Source organism: Ambystoma mexicanum, chromosome 1q (genome assembly GCF_040938575.1).
Source record: "Ambystoma mexicanum isolate Mex_15411 chromosome 1q, UKY_AmexF1_1, whole genome shotgun sequence".
Taxonomy (NCBI): Eukaryota; Metazoa; Chordata; class Amphibia; order Caudata; family Ambystomatidae; genus Ambystoma; species Ambystoma mexicanum.
In genome coordinates this window covers 420,942,206-420,965,949 of record NC_090922.1, presented here as the reverse complement: position 1 = coordinate 420,965,949, position 23,744 = coordinate 420,942,206, and the positions used below count along the sequence as shown (strand labels likewise).

At 44.2% G+C, this 23,744-nt stretch overlaps 1 protein-coding gene across 2 annotated transcripts in view; it reads left to right on the top strand.

Annotated features, from left to right (window-relative positions):
- Nucleotides 1-23,744, top strand: part of LOC138528210 (dipeptidase 2-like) — a 468,557-nt gene that overhangs the window by 413,529 nt on the left and 31,284 nt on the right. For both annotated transcript variants that reach the window (XM_069639676.1, XM_069639669.1), the window contains exon 9: nucleotides 6,821-6,896. In XM_069639676.1, coding sequence (XP_069495777.1) covers nucleotides 6,821-6,896 — 76 coding nt within the window. The remainder of the gene's footprint in view (nucleotides 1-6,820; nucleotides 6,897-23,744) is intronic.

Genomic DNA, 23,744 nt, shown 5'->3' with positions numbered 1-23,744 from the left:
AGTCAGTAGTTCTGACCAAAGTGACAACTGGCTGAGGTACTCATCTCTGGATTCGTCTTTCAAAGATGATGAATCCCGCTGAGGGAGTAGTGCAACTGCAGCGAGCAGACGCCACTTCTGCCATTTGCCCAGCGTTTGCAGGTGATTGACCTTGCTGCCATCATGTATTGGCCATGCTTTTCGTTACCAGGACTGATATTTGCGTTGCTCTGGTACTATCAGTTTCTGTAGTTTGGGATTTGTAGGTGGATCCGTCGACTATAAACAGTGAGCCATGGATTTCATTGCCAGACACTTGACAAGCATGGTGGGACCCTGGAACATTGATTCTCGTGCTGCAGAGCATAAGAGATTTTGGACTGGAGGGCTGGTTCAGAGAACAGTTTCAGCATGTGTGTTGTTCCTAATCTACCTCCACAAACTAAGAAAGGATCTTGGTCTGTTCAGGGGGTGCGACTCAAAGTCTGAAATAGAACCAGTGGCATGAGGTCATGCTATACTTATGTTAGTATGGTCATTGGTAGACCTGTTGATATATATTCATTTTATGGTCTCTGTTGGTATTCAAACAACCTGCCACGAGATGGGCTGGCCTTCAGCCCAGCCCTGAGTATACAGTGAAAACACCTATTTGCACCTCTCCTGGCAGTGTGTGGGTATTTTTTATGTAACTGATTGCTGGATGTGTGCCCACTTGACCCAGGAATTGTCATTGCGATTCTCTATTGCACCAATCCCCTTTCAGTGGGGATGGGGGAATCTCTGCTTGGATCTTAAGTTGGTCTCTCAGTCACAAGGCCCAAAACCATATAGGGATGCTCTATCCCACCATTGGGATTCACAGGTCCTGCAAATTTCACTGAGCCGAATCTGGTACCCCGAAAACATGCTGCCCTCCACCCATCATCTCCGGCAGTGGGTCTCCTGTGTTATACTAACCAAGGGCCCATGTTCATGGGAACCAGTAGATGCCAGTATTGCCTGTCCACTAACACTAGTGTGTTAATTACTAATGTTACATTTGCCTTTGACCAGAATTTCTAATTCACCCGGGCTGTGTATGGTACTTATCCCGGAACTTATTTTATGTGTGGTGAGAAGATATACCCATGATTACCCATCAATTGGAGAGAGTTGCTACATGGGATATGCTCTGCTGGCAATTCGTCACACCTCTACATTCTCTGTACAGGCTCATCCTAAGCAAGGCTTTGTTGCGGGCCGGGTTACTTGATACCAGCTCTAGGGATAAAAGTAAATTGAAATCGGTTCACTCAGCTCTCGCTGTTGGTAGAGGACATTGCCAATGCGACCGCCTACTCCTGGTCTATGTGGTGTCGGTAACAAGTAGACCTCCGAAGTATGGTTCTTTAGAACAGTATGGCATTAGACATGGTTCTGGGCTCCCAGGGAGGCATCTGTGCAGTCAAAGAGTGAATGCAGCACTTTTATACCAGATTACGCAAGCACTATCGCCGACATCATTCGGCACACGGTAAGACTCCTGCACACTGTCTTTTGGTCAGATCCTGCTTGTATTCATAACCTTTGGGCTGTCTTGTCTGTCAATGGTGGGTAAAGCCTTGACTATACGGTTATGTAACGCCTGTTCTGAAATGTCAGAACCTGTTCAAGTGTTTTACTGTCATGTTGTCAAAGATATAAAGTGTTATGACCTTTGGAATGTGATGTTTGTTTCCCTAGAGATGATTGCAATGAGACTGGAGTGAAGGTCTCTGAAGGAAAATTGGGAAATTAAAATTGTATGTACTCCCCTTGCCTGTCACTGACGTATTATAATGAATAGACCCTGTAACCCGCCGTGTGTAAACACGTTTTTTTTGTTTATGCGAGGCAAAGACTGTAGGATATATTGCATGCGTCTTCCCGATGACAGCCTCTCGCCAAGCTTGTTAGAACGCTCGCTATCTCATCTCTCGCTTCTGACTTTTGGCATTTGTAAGCAGGGTCTAGGCGCTCGCCTTCTGCAAATAAAAGTGGCTCCGATGGGCAGAAGTCATCATATTGCTAACGTTCCTGCTTGCTTTAAAGCGTATGGGAATCTTTGAGGAGGATAGTCACTTGGCTGAGCTACGACAGGTTGACCTCACTCAACTTGCTTGTATGAAAGAGCACAGCTGGTGTCACCGGCAGATATAATGAGGGTTTGTTCTTTGCTAGCAGGATGCATTTAGTATGCAACCGTGACCAATATGGAAGCATATTCTGTTGGGTATAAAAGTACGGGGCTTGGAGGGAAGATGATTTGGAATGTGTCTTGCGTTGCTGTTGGGTTCGTACTGTCACAGCTTTCTACAAATAAAGTGTTCACCAATCCACCAGAGTCAAGAGTGACAATTTCTCCTCTACAAGAGAGTGAACATACTCCATGTGTTCAATCACACCCTCACTGTCATAATTGAAATAACTTCACAGTTGCGGAATGGGTGAAAGATGGAATGGGTGTGCCAGGCTGGAACACAATGCTCTCCTGTGACATAGAGCAGGACTACTGCCCTAGTTCTGACCTAGCGCTGAGAGCTGCAACTTTCAGTCCCAAGGCACGTACCCTCTTGCCACAGATTTAGTGGGCAACTACTGAGGTGGTGCCTGACAGAGTCTAGTAGAACTAGGATTATGTGCCTTCATTCCCCCACCAGCAACATGTAGGAAAATATACATTCCCACTTGTGGCAGACACTGTTCTTGGGCAGGTGGACCTTTAGTAGTGAAGCGTCAGATGCACCAGAGCCAATGACAACATTTTATCTGATAACACCAGCCAACATAACAGGTGGTTGAACGCTTTGTGTGCTTCTAGAAGAGGCCAGTGCTCTCCTTGTGCTTGGTGGCCGGCACAACAGAGCTACTTTCAATTTGTGCATCCATAACCAATTCAGAAGCAACTGTTTCTCCAGTAAGATGTGCAGCATTCCATACCATCTTTTCTCCCTCCCAAGTTTCACTGTGGAGACCAGATTAATTAGTTCTGCTTTTGCCTCAGTGCAGCGCTGTTACTATGCGGTGTGTTCAGCCAGTCACCAAGCACACATTCCTCCTCAAGAAGGCAGCAGTCTATTGCCTCATCAGTCAAACAACCTGTCACAAAGGCCACCACCTGCATTCCTGGCACTATATACCAAACAGATTTTCATTTTCCCAAAATGGTACGCAGGTCTAGAGCTGGTGAAATTGAGTGCGCTAATCACAGGAAAGTTATAGTCCTGTTGTTCAAGCAAATGAAAAGGCGAAATGTACAATCAAGCTTTGCAATATCTCCTGGTCTTGTGTATTATATTTAAGAATATTCCCCAGCCCATCAGTTTTATCTACACATTAACCTAGACTAAATCTAAGTAGGCTTTGACAAATACTTTAGGCCTGCAAGCAATATATTTGTAATCGCATGATTTGAATCTGGCCCTTCCCATAGAGCCCAGTCAAATCTGTTAATCATTTCTATGGTGGTAGATTCAAGATCTCAGATCACTTACATTCGTATTGCTTCCTTCAACGGGCGTTTTCCTTTTCATTCAAATATGAATTATCAGATTAGAATGCATATATTTTTTTTTTATTTGTATATGTTCCATAAGCGAACTTTACAAAGACAAGTTGCTGCAAAGAAAGAATCAAAGTCACTGCTACTACTCAGGGTGGGCCCCTCCGGCTGTTAGCAATTTCATGGTGTGTTCCAAGATTTTTGTGGTTGCTAGGAGCCACGATGTGCGGTCTCCTCCCATCAGTCTTGGCCACCAGGTGTCTTCGTCCCACCCTCTGTCGTCCCCGGTTAGGTGTTTGAAGTAGGATGCTCTCAGAGTTACAGTTTTTGGACAGACCAGCAGCAGGTGTCTGATTGATTCAGTCTCCGCTCCGCACAGGCGGCATTTGCTTGAGTCCACTAGTCCTCTGATGTGCCTGATTTCGTTGGTCTCTAGCAGATTCAGTCTTATTCTCAAGAGTGCGTTTCGAGCCCCCCTGTTGGGGAATTTTTGCAGGTATTTCATCGGCTCGTTGAGTTTGTTGACACATGGGGGAAGGTGAAGAAGAAGTTTGTTCTTAAATGCTGTATCTTGAGTTTGAATCCAGTCTAGATCTTTTAGTTTCTGGTAGACTCTCGTGGGATTGGTGCTGAGATCGAAATCCGAACACTCCACCGACTCCAGTTGGGCCTTGTTGAAATCTTTCCAGTCTGTCAGCATCTTCACCTTACCAGAGTGGATTTCTTTGTTGAGGAGACCATAGATGTGATCACTGTCGTCCGTTATACATTTCCTGTATAGCCTGAGTGTGTTGATATTTACCGTTGCCTTTAGAGACAGGAGGCTCAACTCGCGGCGAATTGCGGCGGTGGATGTAGATTTTGGCAGGCCCAACACCGACTTCCAAAACAGGCCTTCTAGATATTGCCAAGTTTTTGCTGGAATCAATGGCATGGCTTCAGCCCCATAGGTGATAGACGGCACGACTTTTTTCCTGTAAAATTCTAGTACTGGGATACAGGAAAATTTTCCAAATTTGATGTCGATTGCCTTTCCTTGAGAAGCCAGCTTCTTGGTTTTGTTGAGGAGAGATGCCTGCACAGCGGTCTCAAGTGTCTAGCTGTCAATTGGTACACCCAAGTATTTATATTCGGTAACCCTTTCGATCTCGTGCTCCTCCAAGCGCCATGTGAATTTGTCGATGTTTTTTTTGTGCCCAGCTGCCATTATCAGAATTTTTGTTTTTTCTTTATTTATTCTTAAGTTGTTTTCCTGCATGTAAACGAGAAGGTTAGAAAGCTGCCTCTGGAGGCCGATCTGTGTCTGGTCCAGTAAGATGAGATCATCGGCGTACAGTAGATGGCTTATTTTCACCTCTGCAACTTGTGGAGGAAAAGTGCGTGTCAGATCTTCTGATGACCCAAGGTCACCGATATAGGCCAGAAACAGTGCTGGAGCCATGGGGCAGCCTTGTTTTACCCCCCGTTCAGTCGAAATTTCTCCTGATAAGTTCCCCCTTTGTGACAGTCGGACCCTTAAGGTGGTGTCCGAGTGTAGGGCTCTAATTGGTTGTAAAAGCTCCTGGGGGCAACTCCACCCTTCTAGTTTTTGCCATAGTCGATTCCGGTCCACTAAGTCAAAGGCCTGGGAGAGGTCGATGAAAGCAATCAGATTAGAATGCATATTCTTTTTACATGCAATTGAATTATTACATTACAGTATTAAAACTATTGAACATTTTGTATGCTTTCAGTTATAAGCATTTGAAACCATAAAATCACGTTTGTAGGATTATTTTGCATGTTATTAAAAATATAGTGCAAGGTTTTATAGTTTTAAGCAATGCAATACATATTTTTAGTAATAAATGAATGATGCATAATTAGAATACATTTGTACAAATATACAAACAGCATATATAAAAGTAAATGAGAATATCATAACATTTATTAACAGAGGAAAGATGAGTCATTTTATTCTAAATTGAATTAAATTGTACATGAAGTACAGGGCGTCCAATCTCTCTGCCTGACAAATCTAGTGAGGGGATTGACCACATTTCTTTGCACATGCTTAATCCTAGTGCAAAGCTGAACACGTGAATTTGCCAATCAAAAAAGGCACATCAAAATAACCAAAAGCTGCCTACATTACAGCAATAACCGATAGATCACATTGCAAATGAACAATTTCAGAAGTCTTATCAACTGGTTAGCTCTTTTTGAACAAATGTTTTATTTTCTAGATTATTTCTTTTCTGGGGTGCACCAGCACTCCTTCATGCAACCAAATATTCTATGGTTACAGTATTATGTCTTAAATAACTTGACGGACACCAAAGCATGCCGTACTTTGTATTATAAAACACTTCCCTTCTTCATGCCTAGAGTGCATTGGATTTTTGAAGGCGTCATGTTTGTTTGTCCTTTAAGAACATTGGTGTTTGTTAAATTAAACATCTCTCTGTGGTTGTGCGCAATGTTTGCATATAGTTTTGAAACTTTTAATGAAATATTTTATACAAACCTTTCTTTCTTGGTGTTTAGATCTTGATTTTCTTTATTGACAAAATGTAATGTAATATTGTAGTTAAAATACGATGTGCCCCCTCCACGAAACACATTCCATGCACTATGAAGTCCATAGCATTTAAAATTACTTTTGTTAATTGTCTCATGCTTAGAGTACATGGTTTTCATTGCAATCAGATTCCCTAAACAATATGTTTCGATTGGATGCTATATTTCATATTTTAGTGTGAATTTCTGTGCGGTTTATATTAGTATCTGCTTAGTCGTCTCAGGGCCACTAGTCAGGTTAATTGTGGTTTTCCACTTTGTCAATATATAAAATGGAAGGTTCCACTCAGAATGAAGACTGTGCCCTTTAGAAGAGATCTGATTTAATCTAAAACCAAGTACTCTAAGCATTCAAAAATTAACAAAAATAATGTAAAATAGCACATCCTTAATAAAGCATTCACACACGAAATGTGTCAGTCACATCAGATGAATATCAACTTTTGTCAATAAAGGAAATCGAGATCTAAATGCCAATACATTTTTATATGAAATGTATTGTATGACATATTAAACACATGTTTCAATAAGATCTGGAAACACAGAACAGAAAGACATTTTAACATGTTCAAGTTCAATTAGGCAAACCCACAATTTCTGTATGGTACTGCAGCAATAACAAAGCACTGACAATGATGTACCTGCCAACAGCTATATCATAACCTTGGTATGTGTAACAATGACATGCTCTGATACCTTTATATGTTATGTATCATGCTTTTTGTGTTCAGTTCATTTTCGAAACTTTATTTTCTACAGACCATTTTGACCACATTAAGAAGATTGCTGGCGCGGAATCCATAGGCATCGGTGGAGACTACGATGGAGTAAATGGGTCAGTACAATATATGCATATGGTAGTGGTTTTAAACACACTTAAGTAGAAACCTTAAAGGTTGAATAATAATGTAATTGTGTTTGGAAAAAACATTATTGTATGAGATTCTATATTCTGTGGACAATACAATGTGCCCTAAAGTTTATAACACTATTCCATAAAAGCAGAAATTGCTTATTGCTGGGGGCGATTATTTACATCAGACAAATGAAGAGTCACAGGTTCCAGCCCAAAGAAATGCAAAAATATTGGAGAAAGCAACAGATTGTTAAATTGTGAAAATAGCTCTTACAAATGATGTGCCTTATTGCAGCGGATATTAAGAATGACCACACAATATGCCCATGTCTTACCCAATAGTAAGAATCAGAATCACAAAATAATACCCAATTGCAATAGCTCCCCCAAAAGAGAACAGTGTAAAGAGCACACAATGGAGGGGGTGGATAAGGAAACAAAAAACTTGAAATAAAGCGACATGTTGACTGAACTCAGAATTGCCGGCTTCTCAGGGGAGCTACCAGAAATGTTGGTGGAATTACTGTCGGCAGTAATTCTGTCAATTTGTGGCGTTGAAGCGGAGGATTTACCTCCAGCACTTGTTTTTTGGTGGAGCAGTAAAAAAACGGATCACCAAAAAAAGTGGTGGTAACGGAATTATCACCAATTTTTTACTGCTCTGCCAAACTCCGATTGAAGCGCTATGTTCCCACATGCTCAGCAGGCTCTCTGTACATGGAGAGGCTCGAGAAAACCAAATATATTCAGAAAGACGTGGGACAGGATGGTGCTGCTTGATAACGTTGAGTTCCATCAGTTTAGCGTCTCTAGTGTTTTTTTACCTTTACTTGGTGTATTTGATTGCTTACTAGGTATGCCTGATCATAGACTTCTTCTGGATCTGCCCATTTTATTCCTTTTTTGGTTGCTATGCTGGACCTTTGATTTCCTTGTGGGCTCTGAGCACACTGTTCTCAATGCAGCACCTAGCTCATCCCTTCGGATTTGGTACTTTTGGTAATTCACCTCTCATTGCCATGTGGAGTGGGACGCCTTTCTGCCCCTGTGAGACCCTATCCTGACGTCTTTGTTTTCTGATTACAGTAAGGATTGTGCAACATTTTTCTGGCTCTGCCTCTAATCCCTTTGGGCAAAACTGAGCGCCCGAGAACTAATCCGATATTTACTCAGCTAGTTGAGCCCTCATGCTGCCCACGAAAGGCCTTGCGTTTTGTATTTTGTTTTGCATCCTAGTGCCATATAGGTGGTTTTCACATCCTTATCCTGGGCCATACCCTCTGTGATACTGTTTGATCCCAAGACCTAAACGAGGAACTGTTGGAATTGGTCGATGACTGGACAGAGGAGTAGCTCACTTGTATGGACACTCCCTCACTTTGGTTTATTTCTCCAATTGCGGGCGTATCATAGGGAGGTGACACTTACTTTCCCCACACACGCACTTAATCTTATCCACATTAGCTACTGTGTTACTCAGTAGAGGGGTTGTGATCCATCAGGTGTCTGAAGCACTACATTCGTCTCCAGGCAACATAGACCACGCATGTTGGAATGAGAAGACTTTAGACCCTGTTGCAGCTACCTTATTGGATTCCCTTGCTGACCCAGGACTCTTGAGCCTGGTCCAAAATGCAAAAGACCATGCTTAGCATATGTTAGACCAGATCTTTTTATTTGTCCCAGACATCTCTGTGCTCAGCCCTAAAACACACAAATAAACTCAGACAAGACCACAAAGAAATCTGCTAAAATACAGCGTAGAATCGGCTTACAAAGGAAATGGTAGAAGAGAAACGAGCGTTGAATAAGCTTAACTGAATTGATCCCAATGCATCAGTGGCCATGTTAAATGACAATATTGGCTCTTTTAAATTCCACCCCACCCCCTGAGCAGGAAAGGGAAAAGAACAGTCCAAGAGAAGGAGAAAATTGTTTTCTCAAGAGATTAATGTCTTAACGTACAAGACAAAAAACCTGGAGAGATGATTGAGATGTTGCCTGAATGACCTGAAAATCTTCTTTAGGAAACTTCAATTAAACAATATTGCAATTTTGAAAGCTAAGAAGCTATATTTTAGGAAGTGATAATGCCTCCAACTGACAAAAGGAACTATTACCATCCTGGATGAACTTAGTAACCATTTGGTCTCCGTTTTCACTACCGCCCCTTCACATATTTTATCCAATCACTTTGTCAACGTTTTTTACTTAAGATTGAAAAACAATTATTAGAATGATCCTCCTCTGAGACAACTAGATCTAACTTGTCTAACCTTTGTCTGTACAGGGCAGAAGTTCGGTCAGTATTTCACACTGACCCAATTCTGATCATTCTTCTATTACATTCTTCCTTGGACTCTGGAATGGGATCACTGGCATGGAAACAGGCTATGTTTAGAACTCTTTTTTTAAAAAAAGCCTGATTGGATCCATTTGACTTGGGTAACTTCAGACCAATCTCCCAGCTGCCATATATTGCAAAACAACTGAAATGAGTGGGGGATGTGAAATGCACACAAGTTTGGCTTAAAAGCTCACTCTACAGAGCTCGTTACAACTGCCATGTTGGACCAAGCAAGAGAAGAAGTTGAGAATGGTGGTCCCATGGCCTTGATCATTCCAGCGGTCAAAACCTTACCTATCAAAGACCCCTAACCAGGGCATTTGTGGTACAGCTCTGAGGTCACTAAACTCTTTCATCTCTAACCGCACTAAGGTTGAGATGTTTGCGCCTTTCCCATTTGAATCCAGCAGCTTCAATGAAGAGTGTTGCAGGTCTTGGCAATGTCGTCTTTCTTTTATTGGAGCTGATCTTCAAGACAACTTGTTGATGACATGTCAGAGGATCAATGGTCCAAATAAAATGGACAATTACTTCCCAGGTTGACTTTCACCAAGTTTCCGAGGAGGATATCCATACTATTGTATCAGGCCTCAAGTCCAACACCTGCAAAGTGATGCATGTGCTGCAAGTATTGTTAGGGGAACTATTGGCTGCATTGCTCCACTGATAACTTGCATTGTCAATTTTTCCTTTTTAACCTTCAGGGTGCACATGAGCATCAAAGAGGTCTGGTGTCTCCCTAGCTCAAAAGCCAATGCTCGACCCTGGGGTTGCAGGCAATTACCATCCTATAACTAATGTCTCCTTATTTTAAAAATCATGGATAGGACTGCTTGCCTGAAGCTCCAGAAACACATGGAAAATCAGTGCCTTTTAGGGCAGAGGCAATTTAGCTTCAAGAAATCTCAGGGTACTGAGATCGCCTTGATTGACGTCCGAGCAAATCTCACTGAGATCGTACAAAGGGGTTGTACTGCGTTACTCATGTTACTTGCGCTCTCCACGGGGTTGAAACTTGTGGATCACTCTTTTGAAAAAAGGCTTACTGAGCTTGCCAACTGCTCTGAGTTAGCGACAGAATAGATCAGTTTGTTTCTTGGTCCAAGAACATCTAGGGTAGCGGTGGCAGATTTTAGGGCGCTTCCTGTCTCAGTGTCATGCAGGGTTCCACAGGGATAATGTTTGTCCCTGGCACTTTTCCATTTCTATAGCCGCACTTTGTTTGATCTTTTGGACACAGCAGGGGTAAAATACACAGACAAAAACACAGCTGATCCGTGAATTAACTGGTGATCATGAGATTGATTCCCTGGCAATCAATCATGTATTTGTTAGTACAGACCTGGATGGCTGTTAATTTGAATGCCCTCATGGGGTCTAGTCTATGCAATCTTTCTTCAGCCTTAGATGGATGAGGAGGCAGGAAGAAATCCTGTAAATGAACCTTTAGGGATGGATGAAATTCTGATACCAGTTTAGGTAAAAATGAGGGTTTATTACTCAAAAAAACCTTATCCTTACTAAGTTGTGTAATCACAAGTGAGCAAGACAAAGCCAGAATCTCAAAAACTCTTCTAACTGATGAAATCGATCAAAAATGAAACTTTGAATTGAGTCTTAAGGAATATGAGTGCTGAGGCTTGAAAAGGGCTGCCATCAAAAAGGTTAAGACAAAATTCGGGCATCATGCTGGCACATTAAAGGGACTAGGTGGAAACATGTTCAGAAGCCCTTTTAAAAACTGTAAAACTAAGGGTACTTTAAAATAAGGACCCTGTTCAGGTGTATGGAACATTGGGGGGGTTGCCAAATAGCCCTTGAGAGTGTTTACATATAGTCCTGATTTGGTCAGAGAACATTGTAGAGACTTAATTTGCAGTCTTGATTCCGAGACCTTAAAGCTGCAGGATGCCATGAGCCCTAGCATTCTCAAGAAAACCCCTGCTAAAGTCCCACTTTCAGTCTATGGTGGTGGGAAGACCTCGACTTGCTGTGTAGCCATAATTGCCTCTATAAACTAAGTATTGGAGGGGGGTCAGAAAGGTCTTCTTTAGGTTGATGGAGAAACGCCATTTGTGAAGACGACTGCACGTTGTCCCAAAATCATGCAAAGCACCCTCTTACGATCTGGGCCGCAGGAGTCAGTCCACTAGATAAGTTTAAACATGCTCCTTCCTGTGTTGATGAGCCACAATCACTGCCATAACCTTTGTGAATACTCTTGGGGCCGAAGTGAGGCTGAATGGGAACACCGTAAGCTGGCAAGGAGTACTCCCCACTACAAAACAAAGGCACTTTTGATGTTTGGGGTGTATAGGTACATGGAAGTAAGCTTCCTCATGTTCCCAGGCCTGCAGGATTCATCCCGCAGTGACCATTTTGAAGGTGTCCTTTAGGAGGAGTGTGTTGAGGTACCTCAGATCAAAGTTGGATCCAACTCCTCCATCCTTCTTTGGAATTAGGAAGTATTGCGAATAGATCAGCCTTTCCAGAATTCCGTTGCCAGAACAAACTCCACAGCTGTCTTCAGCAGGAGCAGAGTAAGCTCTTCCCCAATTCATGGATCTTCTGTCTTTGGCTCTCTAGTGGTTTTGGACTATGACTCACATCAGCCTCAGCCAGCATAGTGTGGCAGATCAGAAACAGGACTCGGACTACCATACATTGGTATCACACTTCTTTATTCTCTTGTAAGAGTTCTTCCCCTGAACTCAAACCTTATTCTACAAAAGAAAGTCAGAAGGGTTCTTGTCAGGATGTAGAAACAACACAACAGTCTTCTACCCGAAATCCTACTCTCACCCAACCACTTTTCCATCTTCAAAGAAAATAACAAACACAAGATTTGGGGAACTTTCAGTTTGGAGGAATGGCTGCTGGCTTCCGACCACCAATTGTGTACCCCTTTAGAGACGGCCTGTTCCCATAGGTCCAGTTAAGTGTACACTTCAGAGCAGACAGTGGGCTGCCTTCCTGTCCAGATATCCCAGCTCCAAATCTATTTTTCCAGCTCCTCAGACCGTTTCCATCTCTCCGCCTTGGGGATACCGTCAGTCTTTCTTCCTCTTCACTTAGAGGGTTTCTAAGTTTTGTCACTCCACACTCTGAGGTTTTCTCTGTTTCTCCCCACTCTGGGTCTTGGTCCGTTCTTCTCCCCCCACTCGAGTGTTTTTCTGTACCCAGTTTGGGGATTTTCTCTGTCTCCCCTCACTCTGGGGCTTTTCTCTTTCTTAGTCCCATTCCAGGGCGCTTCTCTCTACAATGCCTCTCTCTGGTGTTCTTGCCACTTCTCCCAACTCTGGGGCATTTCTTTTTTCCACTGCCCACTCCATGGTTTTCTCTGTCTCTCCCCACTCTGGGGCTTTTCTCTTTCTTACTCCCCACTGCATGGTGCTCCTGTTTCTCACTCCCCTCTCTTGGGTTCTGTGCGCTTCTGCCCATTGTGGGACATTTCTTCTTTCTCCCTCTTCCGCCCGCCTCCCTCTCTGGTTTAGCCACTGCATACCTGATTGTCTCAAGCAATGCTTCTCAGGAGGGGTGTGTGATCGGTTCGGCTCTTCTTGTCACAGAGCCACTTACACAACTCTTCAACTGGGCTTCACGGTGGGCAGTCGAGGCTCTGCTTCTCACCTGAGCTCTGTGCCACCCAGTCGAGGGTCGTCTCACTCATTCTCACAGTCTCTCTGAGGGCTGCTTTGGTCAGTCATTGACTGCATCCTGCTGCAGCCTCCTGGTGCGTGTCTGGGTCCTTCACGCCAACACAGCCATTCACACTTTCTCTCTGGCCACACCTCCCTTAATCATCTTCCCGGTTTAAACTCAGCGGGCCTGGTGAAAGCTTCTTGTGATTGGTTGTCTCAGAGAGGTCCCCCAGGGCGATAGTTCACTTGTTTCTACTTTCTTCAGAGGAGTTTCGGCACAGGTAAGGTCAGAAACCAGTAATTTATAAAGGGTGTATGAGATCATTGTAAACACCAGTCCCTAGATACCCTACAAAGTTGTTAGTAGGGGTGTTGGGGATGGTGACTATGACACTTTCTGGGTCGCTGTACCTTAAAGGGGAGTCCACTCCAGAGGGTTCCTGCTTATCGTGTCCCTTAAAGGGTGGTAAAAGCGTCACAGGCTAACCAACCCCCCCCCCACCCCCCCCAGCCCCAAAGGGGGTGGCTTCTCCTTAGAGAGAGAGGACAATTTCCCTGGATACATCAATCAATAGTGAGGGATCATGGGCATCGCAGTGCAAAACATCTGGAGACAGGAAGCTAGTAGACCCCTGTTCCAATAGGAGCATTTCCTGAAGAGGCAAAGGCAATGTGAGCAAGGGCATGTTTGAGCGGGTTCTTTTAAGAAAAGCAGGCAATTTCCCTGTTCTACCAACAGCAGGACACATCTTTTTAAAGTGACTTGATGCTTCTCTGTAGAGTTGAATCCTGCTCCCCACAGGTGATTCATGATGAGGTAGTGAGAATATTTAGAGGGATGAGGTACTGAAGGGACTGAGGCCAAAGATTTTGGTTCCTGGGTTCTGCTTTGTGCTACCTAAAGAAACCCACTTTTTGAAGGGGCTGTTGTCTCTCTGCAATTCCTCTGCTCTTCGATAGAGGCCTAAACCACCCTCTTCCAAAAGCAGTTGTGGGGTTGACAACGACAGCCCCAACGAACTAGCTGCCTATTTATATTTCTTGTATTTTTGCAGGCTCTCTTTAGCCTTTGACCCACACAAATCCATATCATCATATACTATCTATTAATTAATATTTTGATTGTTCATCCTGTTGTTGTTTTAACATATCTTTATTCGGGTTAACACCATAAAGGCAGTTTAACATCACAACATAAAAAACATATTGACACCAGTAGTCCTTAAAATACAATTCAGTAGCACCCAGCTCATTGCATCTACTGAAAAAGAAATGTTTAAAACTTGAGATTTTTTTTTAAAACAACATTATTTCACACTATGGTTCATTAATGATAACATGATTTCCAATCAGACTAACTTTGCACTTTTACTCTTTGTAGCCAGGTTCTGTGTAAGTACTGAGTGACAAAATAAACTGAATTTAGGTCTGCTGTACTTTTACAAAATGTAATTGCTAATTCAGTCGTTCCAATACCCCTCGGGCGGAATAGTAGCAGCAAGTAGTATTTCCTCAGTCTACTGTACCCTGGACACAATAACAAAAAATGTTGTATAGATTCCTCTAGGTTCCTGCACACTTTACATTGTACATCTCTGGCATTTGACCATCCTGCTGCAAAAACTGCCACCTTCAGGGTATTATTGTGCAGTTGGGCAAATAAGGCTTGGGTATATGCGGGGGCCACACCATCCAAACAAGGTTCAAAGCCATCTAATTGCTTGGACTTTATGTATAGGGCACCCGTTCTTAATTCAACACACACACTCTTCATTATCCTAATGGTGGCTTCCTCAAAGCGCTTTTGAATGGACCTAAACCATAGGCGCGAGCCAGGACCAGTAATGCTTGGTATGTTTGCAAGCACTTCTCAGTACTTCACTAGTTCTGGCATACTCCACAGTCTGATGCAGTATTGTAATGGCTTATTTACTTGCACTTCACTGATGGGCTTCAATTCGCTTTCCCAGCGCAGGCTGGCCATGGGGGCGTCCTTGGATTGCATGAGCATAGCCGTAAATAAATCGCTGTCAACTACATTTAATGCAGTAGTTTTGCAATGTCCCCACAGCTCAGTCCCGTACGAGGCAGCTGCCCAACCTTGGCCTTTATACAATGTTAGCGCTGGGGAGATAGCACCCCTTTCGGGACTATTATAGAAACTGTGAATTCCACAGCTATACTTCCCAGTGTTGCTGTGGCCTTTGCAAAATTGGCCGTCCACGAGAGGTCATTTGAAAACCTGATATCAGGTAATCGTAGTGGCATACTTGCTCTAATTCGTACTCAACACCCGCAATGTGGTCTTTTTAGGACTTTTCTGTTCAAATACCAACACCTTTGTTTTTTCCAGGTTGAGCGTCATTGAAAGCTCTTTACATTTCTTGATGAAGACCCTCAAATTATGCATCAGCCCCATTAGTGTGGTGGACAAAAGAACAGCGTTGTCTGAGTAAAACAAAACGGGGAATTTGTTGTTACCAAGCCTGGGGCAATCTAGGCCAGAGTCCAACAGTCCTCTATTATAATGTTTATGTACAAACAAAAGAGGAGGGGGTCCAGCACACCCCCCTGGCGGACCCCCTCTCTACAGCAAATGAATCTGTGAGCTCACAGTCTAACCCCCATCCCACTGATGCCCTATTGTCGGAATAAAGGTTCTGAATAGCAGCCAATAAAGGTCTGGGAACTCCCTTCTCTCTCAGCACAGACCACCACAGTTTGCAACGGGAAACGCTGTCGAACGCTGCACGAAGGTCTATAAATATGGCGTGACTCTAACTTGTTGCAAAAACACATATTTGGCCAGTATTACATTCCACCTGACACATTGGTCTATCTTGTTTATACCAAGGGAAAACCCAGCTTGGAGGTGATTAACAATACTGTTCTCTAAAGCCCAATCATTTTGGGGGGCCAACAGCACTTTTGCATACACTTTTCCCACCACATCCAAAAGAGATAAGGGTCTGTAGTTACCCCTATTCATATTGTCACCCTTCTTATACAAAAGAATTATTATGGTGTTGTGCCAAGATCGCGGGACACCCCCTGTCGGAAAAACGAACACACATTTAAACACCAGGGACAATACTCGTGGTTCGATGGAGTTATGCATCTCCGAAGGATGGAAGGTGTGCCGCAGTTGATTCTGGGATTTCCCACAGTGAATGAGAGTATCTCGCTAGTGTACACTGGTATTTACTGATCTTCGGTCCAGACTAACAGTCACAAAATCTTTTCTTCCCCATGCATTCAGCGATTTAAATTCGCTATCTGGTGGTGCCGACAAGAATGCTGGGATCACTGAGTCTGCTGTGGCCACCTGTATTACCAGGCTGCCTGCATAGGGTGTTTAATGTTAGAAATTGTGGATCTTCTGGTCCTGCTCCATGTTTTTGGGCAGCAACCCAAACCCCCCCGCCCCCCAGACCAGTTTAATTACATCTACTAGGGCCCTGATAAATGGCTCTTTAAGATTTCTGATACCATACAAAACTACCTCCTCATCAGAGGACATTAAATGATGGGTATCGAAAACGGTGGCAGCTGCTGCTTTTTCAAAACGTTGGTGTAGAGCGGTCATAGGTTCAAGATCTATTTCTGAGTCAAGGGATGTATCTAACCCACTCGATTCCTACAAGTCTTTTTGAAGATGTAAAAGAGTCCATAGACGGCGTGTCTGATGTTAGTTGGAAACCTGGCGAAACTTCCTCATCTTGTTCTTCAAAAATGTCTTTGAAAGCTTTAAAGTGAGCAGTACGGCGTCATTTGCAATGAACAGATATGTGCTCCTAGCCAGGTGCTGCAAGCATATTGCTGTGGGCTCTGCATGTAAGAGTGGCCGGTGGGTGTCCAGCTGCAAGGAGAAATAGCTGCATTCTCACCAGTTTAGTAAGTGCCTGGTATCACAGCTAGTGAGAAATTAGCTATATTAGATCAGCATTGCCTTGAGTCATGATATGAACAGAGCATGGTGTGCAGTGAAATAAAAAAGGAACCAAGGTCACGGTGCTTCAATATATACTGGCCCAGATGTCATATCCAATGCAGGGCGCGTAGAGCGGAGCAGATGTAGAGCTGAGCTGCGCCCCGTGGTTGTGGAAAATGTTTCTGAAGAGCAGCTGTCTTTTGAAATAGATGGTAATGTTAAAGGATATTTGTACCGCATACTATCACCACCGGAGTGGTCCCCTGGCGCTCTGGCAGATCCAAAACGAAAGGGGGGTAAGTTATGGCATGTTAGTAGGAATGAGTTTGGAGAAGAGCAAGGGAGCTGTGAAGTACTGTTGGCAGCTTCCTTTCGGTTAACGCCAACCTTATTGGTGTGGTATTTGGGCCTGAGCCCGTTGTGTGCTGTTGTGTGGGGGTCTGTGTGGTATGTTTGTTGTTGCGGTGTGGTATAGTGCGTGCAGGCTGCTGCGGTTTTAAGAGGTGTGGTTGTGTTTGGTTAGAGTGTGAGAGGTGCATGAGGAGTGGTGAGGTTTTTTTGAAGTTTTCTTTGGGGTTGGTTAGTAGCCTTGTTAGGCGAAATGCACACTCCTATTGAGTCTCCTTCATGATTTGGAGAAGGTGGTCTTCCTTTCAGTGGTTAAGTTTGAGCATGACAAGGCTATCTCATCTCTCTGTCATTATGCTAAGTCCGCCACTTTTGTGTTTCTATCTTTGTATTTGGCCATCCCCTTTATCCCAGTTTGTCATTGCTGCAACCTCGTCCTTTCAGATCGATTTAATTGGGCCCAATGCCTTTTCTTGTTTGGATAAGGTTGGTGTTAGTGCCTTTGTGTTAGGCATGTTTGCTATTGTTCTGTTCTCATGAGGTTGTTGCTCGTGTTCTGTTCCGCCTAGCATCGTCTCTCTTGTTCTTGTAGGAGTTTCCCTTAGTCGGTCCTAGGTGTTGTCTTTGCCGTCATATATTCTGTCTGTTCATTTCTGCTTCCTGTTTGATGGTTTCAGTTGTTTCCTGGTTCATAGATGAGGAATCTGTGAGAGGAAAACAATCAATTAGAAGGAGGTTTTATTACAGATAGATTTGGCATTCCAAATGTAAGAGGCGTGGTGGCGAGTGTGGGGGAACAGAGTACTGGAGGGCAAACAGATGAATAGATGAGATTAGAGAACAATGAGGTAGAGATGAGGGGGATTGTAAAGTGAAAGTCTATATGTAGATAGGGAAAGGCGAGGAGAGAGTGAGATGTAAGAGCAGAGACAGTGAGTAATGCATTGTCAGAGCAAGTGAATAAGTGTTATACAGATATAGAAACGTGCAGTTATTTGATTGTACAGGGTCCTAGATAAGCAACATGCAGGTTATCAGAAACACCGATCCATAGATACCCAGAAATGCAGATTAGACAACACATTTAAAATCCTAGCGTTGTGCGATCCTGTTACAAATGCCCTATAATGGGCCAAAAATGTAACAGCCACCCTGTTTCCTAGATGGCCATATTTGCTTACAATATCAAAAATAAGAACTGGTCGCTTGCAAACTCATGCCAACACTTGCCAATTGCCCAATATATGTGCAGAAGTTAAAGGCTATGTTGCCCATTGAAACATTCAATCTTACCTAAAACAGTTGATACCCCATTGGTTTGCATTCGACAACGAAAGTCTCAACCCTTATATAATAGCAACACATCAGACTCCCGAAAGCCATCTGGCTCCAAAACCAGATCGTTTTCGATCTTATAAAATTAAATGTGCATGTTTGACTGGATCTGGACTCGTTTAAACCCAAGCGAATCTGCTTCCTTCGCTATGTTTCGGACACAGCTGGTTCCCATGATCACTCAGGATGAAAATCTCAAGCTAATTAAGGTGTGAATGGATGCCTCGTGGCTGACAGCAGCGCATCAGCATCGCCGTAGAGCTGTTTGCATGGAACAGCTTGTACCCTCCAGAAGGGGCAGCTACTGGTACAAGGAGAGTTGCAATTTGGCATCCTAGAGCTACAGCTAAGAGCAGCCCCAGGGCAGTTGGCATCACTATACAGGCCTGTGGAACCCTGGACACGTGCAAGTGGTGTCGCCTCATGCACTGTAGTAACCGTGCAAGCCCTGCATTCGCCCATGGTTGAATGTGTTGGGTATTCTAAGCTGAGTCCATGGATTTTCCATGACTCTTAGGATGGCGTGAACCCATGACCTCCACAGGAGGGTTGCCAAAAGTACACACAGGTGGGTGGAGCAAAATGGTCAATCGCTGACTCGGAAATGCAAGACCCACTGCTGCCACCATTTGCTCCTTTGCTCACTATTCTTAAAGTCTGGGAATCCAAACCACACTAGCCTGGAAAGCAGAAAAAAGTTCAGCCCCAGCTGCCTTTAGATCAGGCTGCAAACAGTGATGGCGGGAACTTGGCGATCGGATGCCGGGCGATTGCAGCCAGGCTGTGAACCAAAATCTACGCGCCTCCCAGTATATGGAATAGATTCCATATGTATTTAGAATGGCATGGACGTTAATAACTAAAAACTACTCCAGAGCTTTCTTCACAGTAATCAATGATTAATTTATGAGGTTAGAAGTGATCCAAGATATTCTAAAGTGCTCATCTAGAAAAACAGTGAGAAAAAATGCTCACATTTTTACTTTTCCCCCCTTTAGGATATTAAATATTTTCCATAGCTATTTGAAAGATTGATCTGTTTTCGTTCAGTTATTGACATTCTTCAGATGTATGTCCTGGTTAGCCACTTTTGTTCCTTCCTTACCATTTTCATTGTTCTTTGAATAGTTGTTCTTTTAAGTAATTGCAGCCAGGACATCTGTGGTGATCCAAAGTGGTACAGAGCTCCCGCAGGTGCATTTACTCGTAAAAGCAGTCTTTTTTTTATATGTACCCATTTCTGTTCTCAAATTTGTTTCAGATGTAGAACCGTCAAACAAAGCTTAATGACTGCCTGGTTGAATGCACCCAACCTCTTTCTAAATCCTGCTACGTATAATTCCATTCGCAACCTTGCAAACAAATTACCCATTTCTTTTCAAATTCACCTTTTAAAGCATAGCACTTTTTGTTAAAACAATCTCCTTTTCAGTCTGCACTTGATTTCCAAACGCAATAAAGGCATAACCTAAATTAGTAACCCGGCGAGAGCGAAGCAGAATGCAACAAGCATTCTGATTGGCTCTCGCCAGGTCCCTACCCGGCCAGGAATCCCTCTGTCGGGATTCCGCAGCCTTTGTCCCCGGCGGGGGGCGTGGCAGCCCCTCAGCCAATGAGAAGGCTCGAAGCGGGGCTATCCCTGCTCTGAGCTTCCCCGCGGCTGAGAGGCTGCCTTCGCCCTCCGCCGGGGACTCGGGTAAGTCTTTTATTAAATTATTTTTAATCCCTTCCTTAACTCCCACCCACCCGCCCCCTCAACTTACCTTCTTGGTCCTACGTCCCCGGCGGGGGACGAGGGAAGCCTCCAGCCGTGTGGAGACTCGCGCCTGTATTTCGGAATGGCTATGCTATACATTAACATCATTGTGTATTACAGCTTGCCATTCCTGTGATTTCGTATTACAACTTAATTTTCTACACTTAAAGGTTCATATTTGATACTTATGATTTGAAGCATACCGTTTTCCCTACTTTTAATGTCCAACTTTGTTTCAACTCACCGCCTCAGCCACCACCAGCGCACCTCAAAGGGTCAACTGTGAAGGATTTAGAGGAGTTGGACAAATGACATACCTCTTGGTAATGTTCTTTCTGATGGATTAGTCCTTCCTCCCACAGATTGCCCATCTAAGGTAGATCTTCTCCAGCACTAGCTATCGGAAGAATCTTTCAGCCACCAAGGTGTGCAGCGCGGCTCCACTCGGCCCTGTTGCACACTTCACCCGCCAGACGCGATGTTGGGCCTGTGTCACATGACCTCTGTCACTCAGTCAAAAATCTTTATCCAGATAAAACAAATCAAATTAAATAGTAAGAACAATACAAAAATAAAATCACTATAAAACACAAAGATAAAAAGTAGACCTATGGAAATTAGAAAAGAGAAATCACTATTGTAAAATGTAATCAGTTTCTCGTTCAGTGCGCAGCACAAATAGGTCTGCAAAGTCCAGGTTACTGGAAGAGTGTTGACTAGCAATATAGTAGGCCGGACAGGTCTACGTTGCCTAAAGTGCATGTTACGCCGGATCGGTTTTATTGTGCTCCTCCTAATAGGAGTATTTGCTGGGTAGAAAAAGAAATAAATACATCACGCCTTACAGCGCCCCATCACGTAGTATGTAAAGCACAACTTGGGCCACTCAAATCGCCCGTGTGCGATTGTTTTCCATCACAGGGACACTGCTCTGCAACTCGGATGTAGCTGCCAGCCGGTCTGGTCAAATACACCATGAGGCCAACATGTACAACTTTCCCAATCCGATTTTAACACACTGAATTAAATAGCACAATCCATGTGGACAGGGTCTGTCTAGCAGAAGGCCTGCCCACATGGGCACCAGCATAGCTCGCAAAGACCTGATCATGCTTCCTAATGTCTTTCGTGCAAGAGTCATAATAACAGTGTCCTCTTAAAGTCCTGGTGGTGCAACCACTCCCCAATCTAAGAAGGGCGAGGCAGAGGGAAGAAAACAAAGAGTGATCTTTCACGAGAGACACAAGTCTGACACGACACTGGGAAGAAAAGTCTGTCTCACCATTAGAGTAACCTACTTGGAGAAAACAAGCAAGGGAGGTTTACCCAGTAGTGCCTGGACCTCACTCAACTACCTAGCAAAAGCGATAGCAACCAGGAAAACCACCTGCAAGGTGAGCAATCCCAAGTAGCACGAGAGTAAAGGCACAAACAAAGCCACCATGTGGAATGTGAGAACAGGGTTTAAATCCCATGCAGGAATAAAAAAACTGATCTATGTGCTCACTGCGACCCCGAAAATGACGACTTTTTTATTTTATTTAACCCCCTTTACACCACATAGATATGTGAGGGGAGACCCCCAGCACCCCCCATATTACTATAATATCACATACCCCCCACATATCTATGTGGTGTAAGGGGGTTCTTAAAAGAAAAGTCGGAAATTTCGGCCATCGCAATTATGAGGGTGACATTTTGGGCCTTTACCATAATAAACTGGTGTGGGGAAACTGGTAAAATGGTCCCTGCACCCTGCATAATGGTGGGGATGAACCCTGCTCAGTGGTCCTCATAAGGACTGAAATAGTGGCCATGTACCCACTACACAGTACACATCGCAAGTCTGTGGTAGGCCAAAGAGCATAAAATCAAGTATAGAGGAGGTTGGACAGATCAGAAACTCTAGAGCCCGCACCAGACACCAAGCCAAAAAATGTACGACACCTGCAGGCACAGATGGAGATGGTGGTGGACCCTCTTGAAGGAAATAGAAATTCCTTATATTTTAGCCTCTCAATAGCCAAGCGTAAAGGTAGGTTAAAACGGCTGAGACTCTGGTGGAGGACCTGACCCCTGAATGGAAGAGCAGGTCCACCAGTGATGGGAGGTTTCAAGGCGGACAGATGGACATGTCCAGAAGCTCTGTGTACCACGTCCTCTGAGCCCAGTCTGGGGAAATGAGGATCATGGTGGACCCAAACATCTAGACTAGAACTCAAACTTCCTGTTCGCCCTGGAAACAAAAAGGTCCACCTGTGGGGGTTGCCCAAAGGGTGAAGATCCCTTTCAAAACTTCCTGGCAGAGCGCTTACTCCTGGGGTCTTGTGGGTGGCATCTCCCTGCTCAAGGCAACTGCAACTACCTTCTCAAGATGGGCAGTGAACAGAGACATTTCCTTCAGCAGCGTCCAGACCGACAACTGTATCACTATCTTTCACAAAGCTAGCGACCCTGTGCTACCCCACTTGTTACGGTAGTGAACGGCCACCATGTTGTCCATCAAAATCCTGATAGACATACTCTGTACTGAGTGAAGAAAGGCCACAAGGGCAGCCTGATGGACTTTTGTTCTTACGGGTTCATCTGTTACAGAGCCTCAGATAGGGCCCAAAGACCACTCTCTGTAACATGTTCTGGCAGGGCACTCCATTGAGACACACATCCATCACAATGGTCATTTGGGGACAGGGCTCTTGCAAGTGTTCTCCCCTAAGCAGGTTGACCAGGGGGAGCACCAGAGCAGGGCCTCAGACACCTTGCTGGAGGATCCACAAAAGATCTGACTTGTCTATCTGAAACTGAGGCCACTAGCTCCTCAGCAGCCATTGGAAAGAGCTCATATGCAATAAAGTCTCTGGGATCAACAGGGTGCAGGATTTCATGAGGCCCAAAAGCACAGGAAGCCAAGCCTAGGACCAGAGCCTAGGACTGAAAGACTTCCACCATCTGTCAGATGTTCAACCCCATTTTCAGGAGGAAAGGCTCTGCCCATGCTAGTGTCAAGCACCCCTTGATAAACCGGAGTGATTGGTAAAGTGAAATCTGTGAATTCTTGAGGTTCAGGGACCCCAGGTTGTACAGAGGTTGCAAGGGGTGGTCCAGACGTGCTTTCAACTCCCCCTGGTCCAGTGAGCCAGAATAAGCGCCCTTAAACCTTAGGGTCAGTGGATCTGTGCTATATAAATCCTAAATAAATAAATAAGCCAATCGTCCAGGTTGGGGAAGACATGAATCATTTACATCCTGAGAGCAGCACCCACCACAGCTAGGCGCTTGGTGAAATCCCTCGGCACCAAGGTAAACAGAATGGGAATCCCAGACGACGAAATTCAGGTACCTCATGTGCTTACAATGGATATGCAACATGGAAATACTGTTACGCTCACCTGGCTCCCACAGAGGCGTCGATCTGGACTGGACTGCTGCGGTCTCCACCAATGTGACGCGTAGGGCCGAGATGATGGAC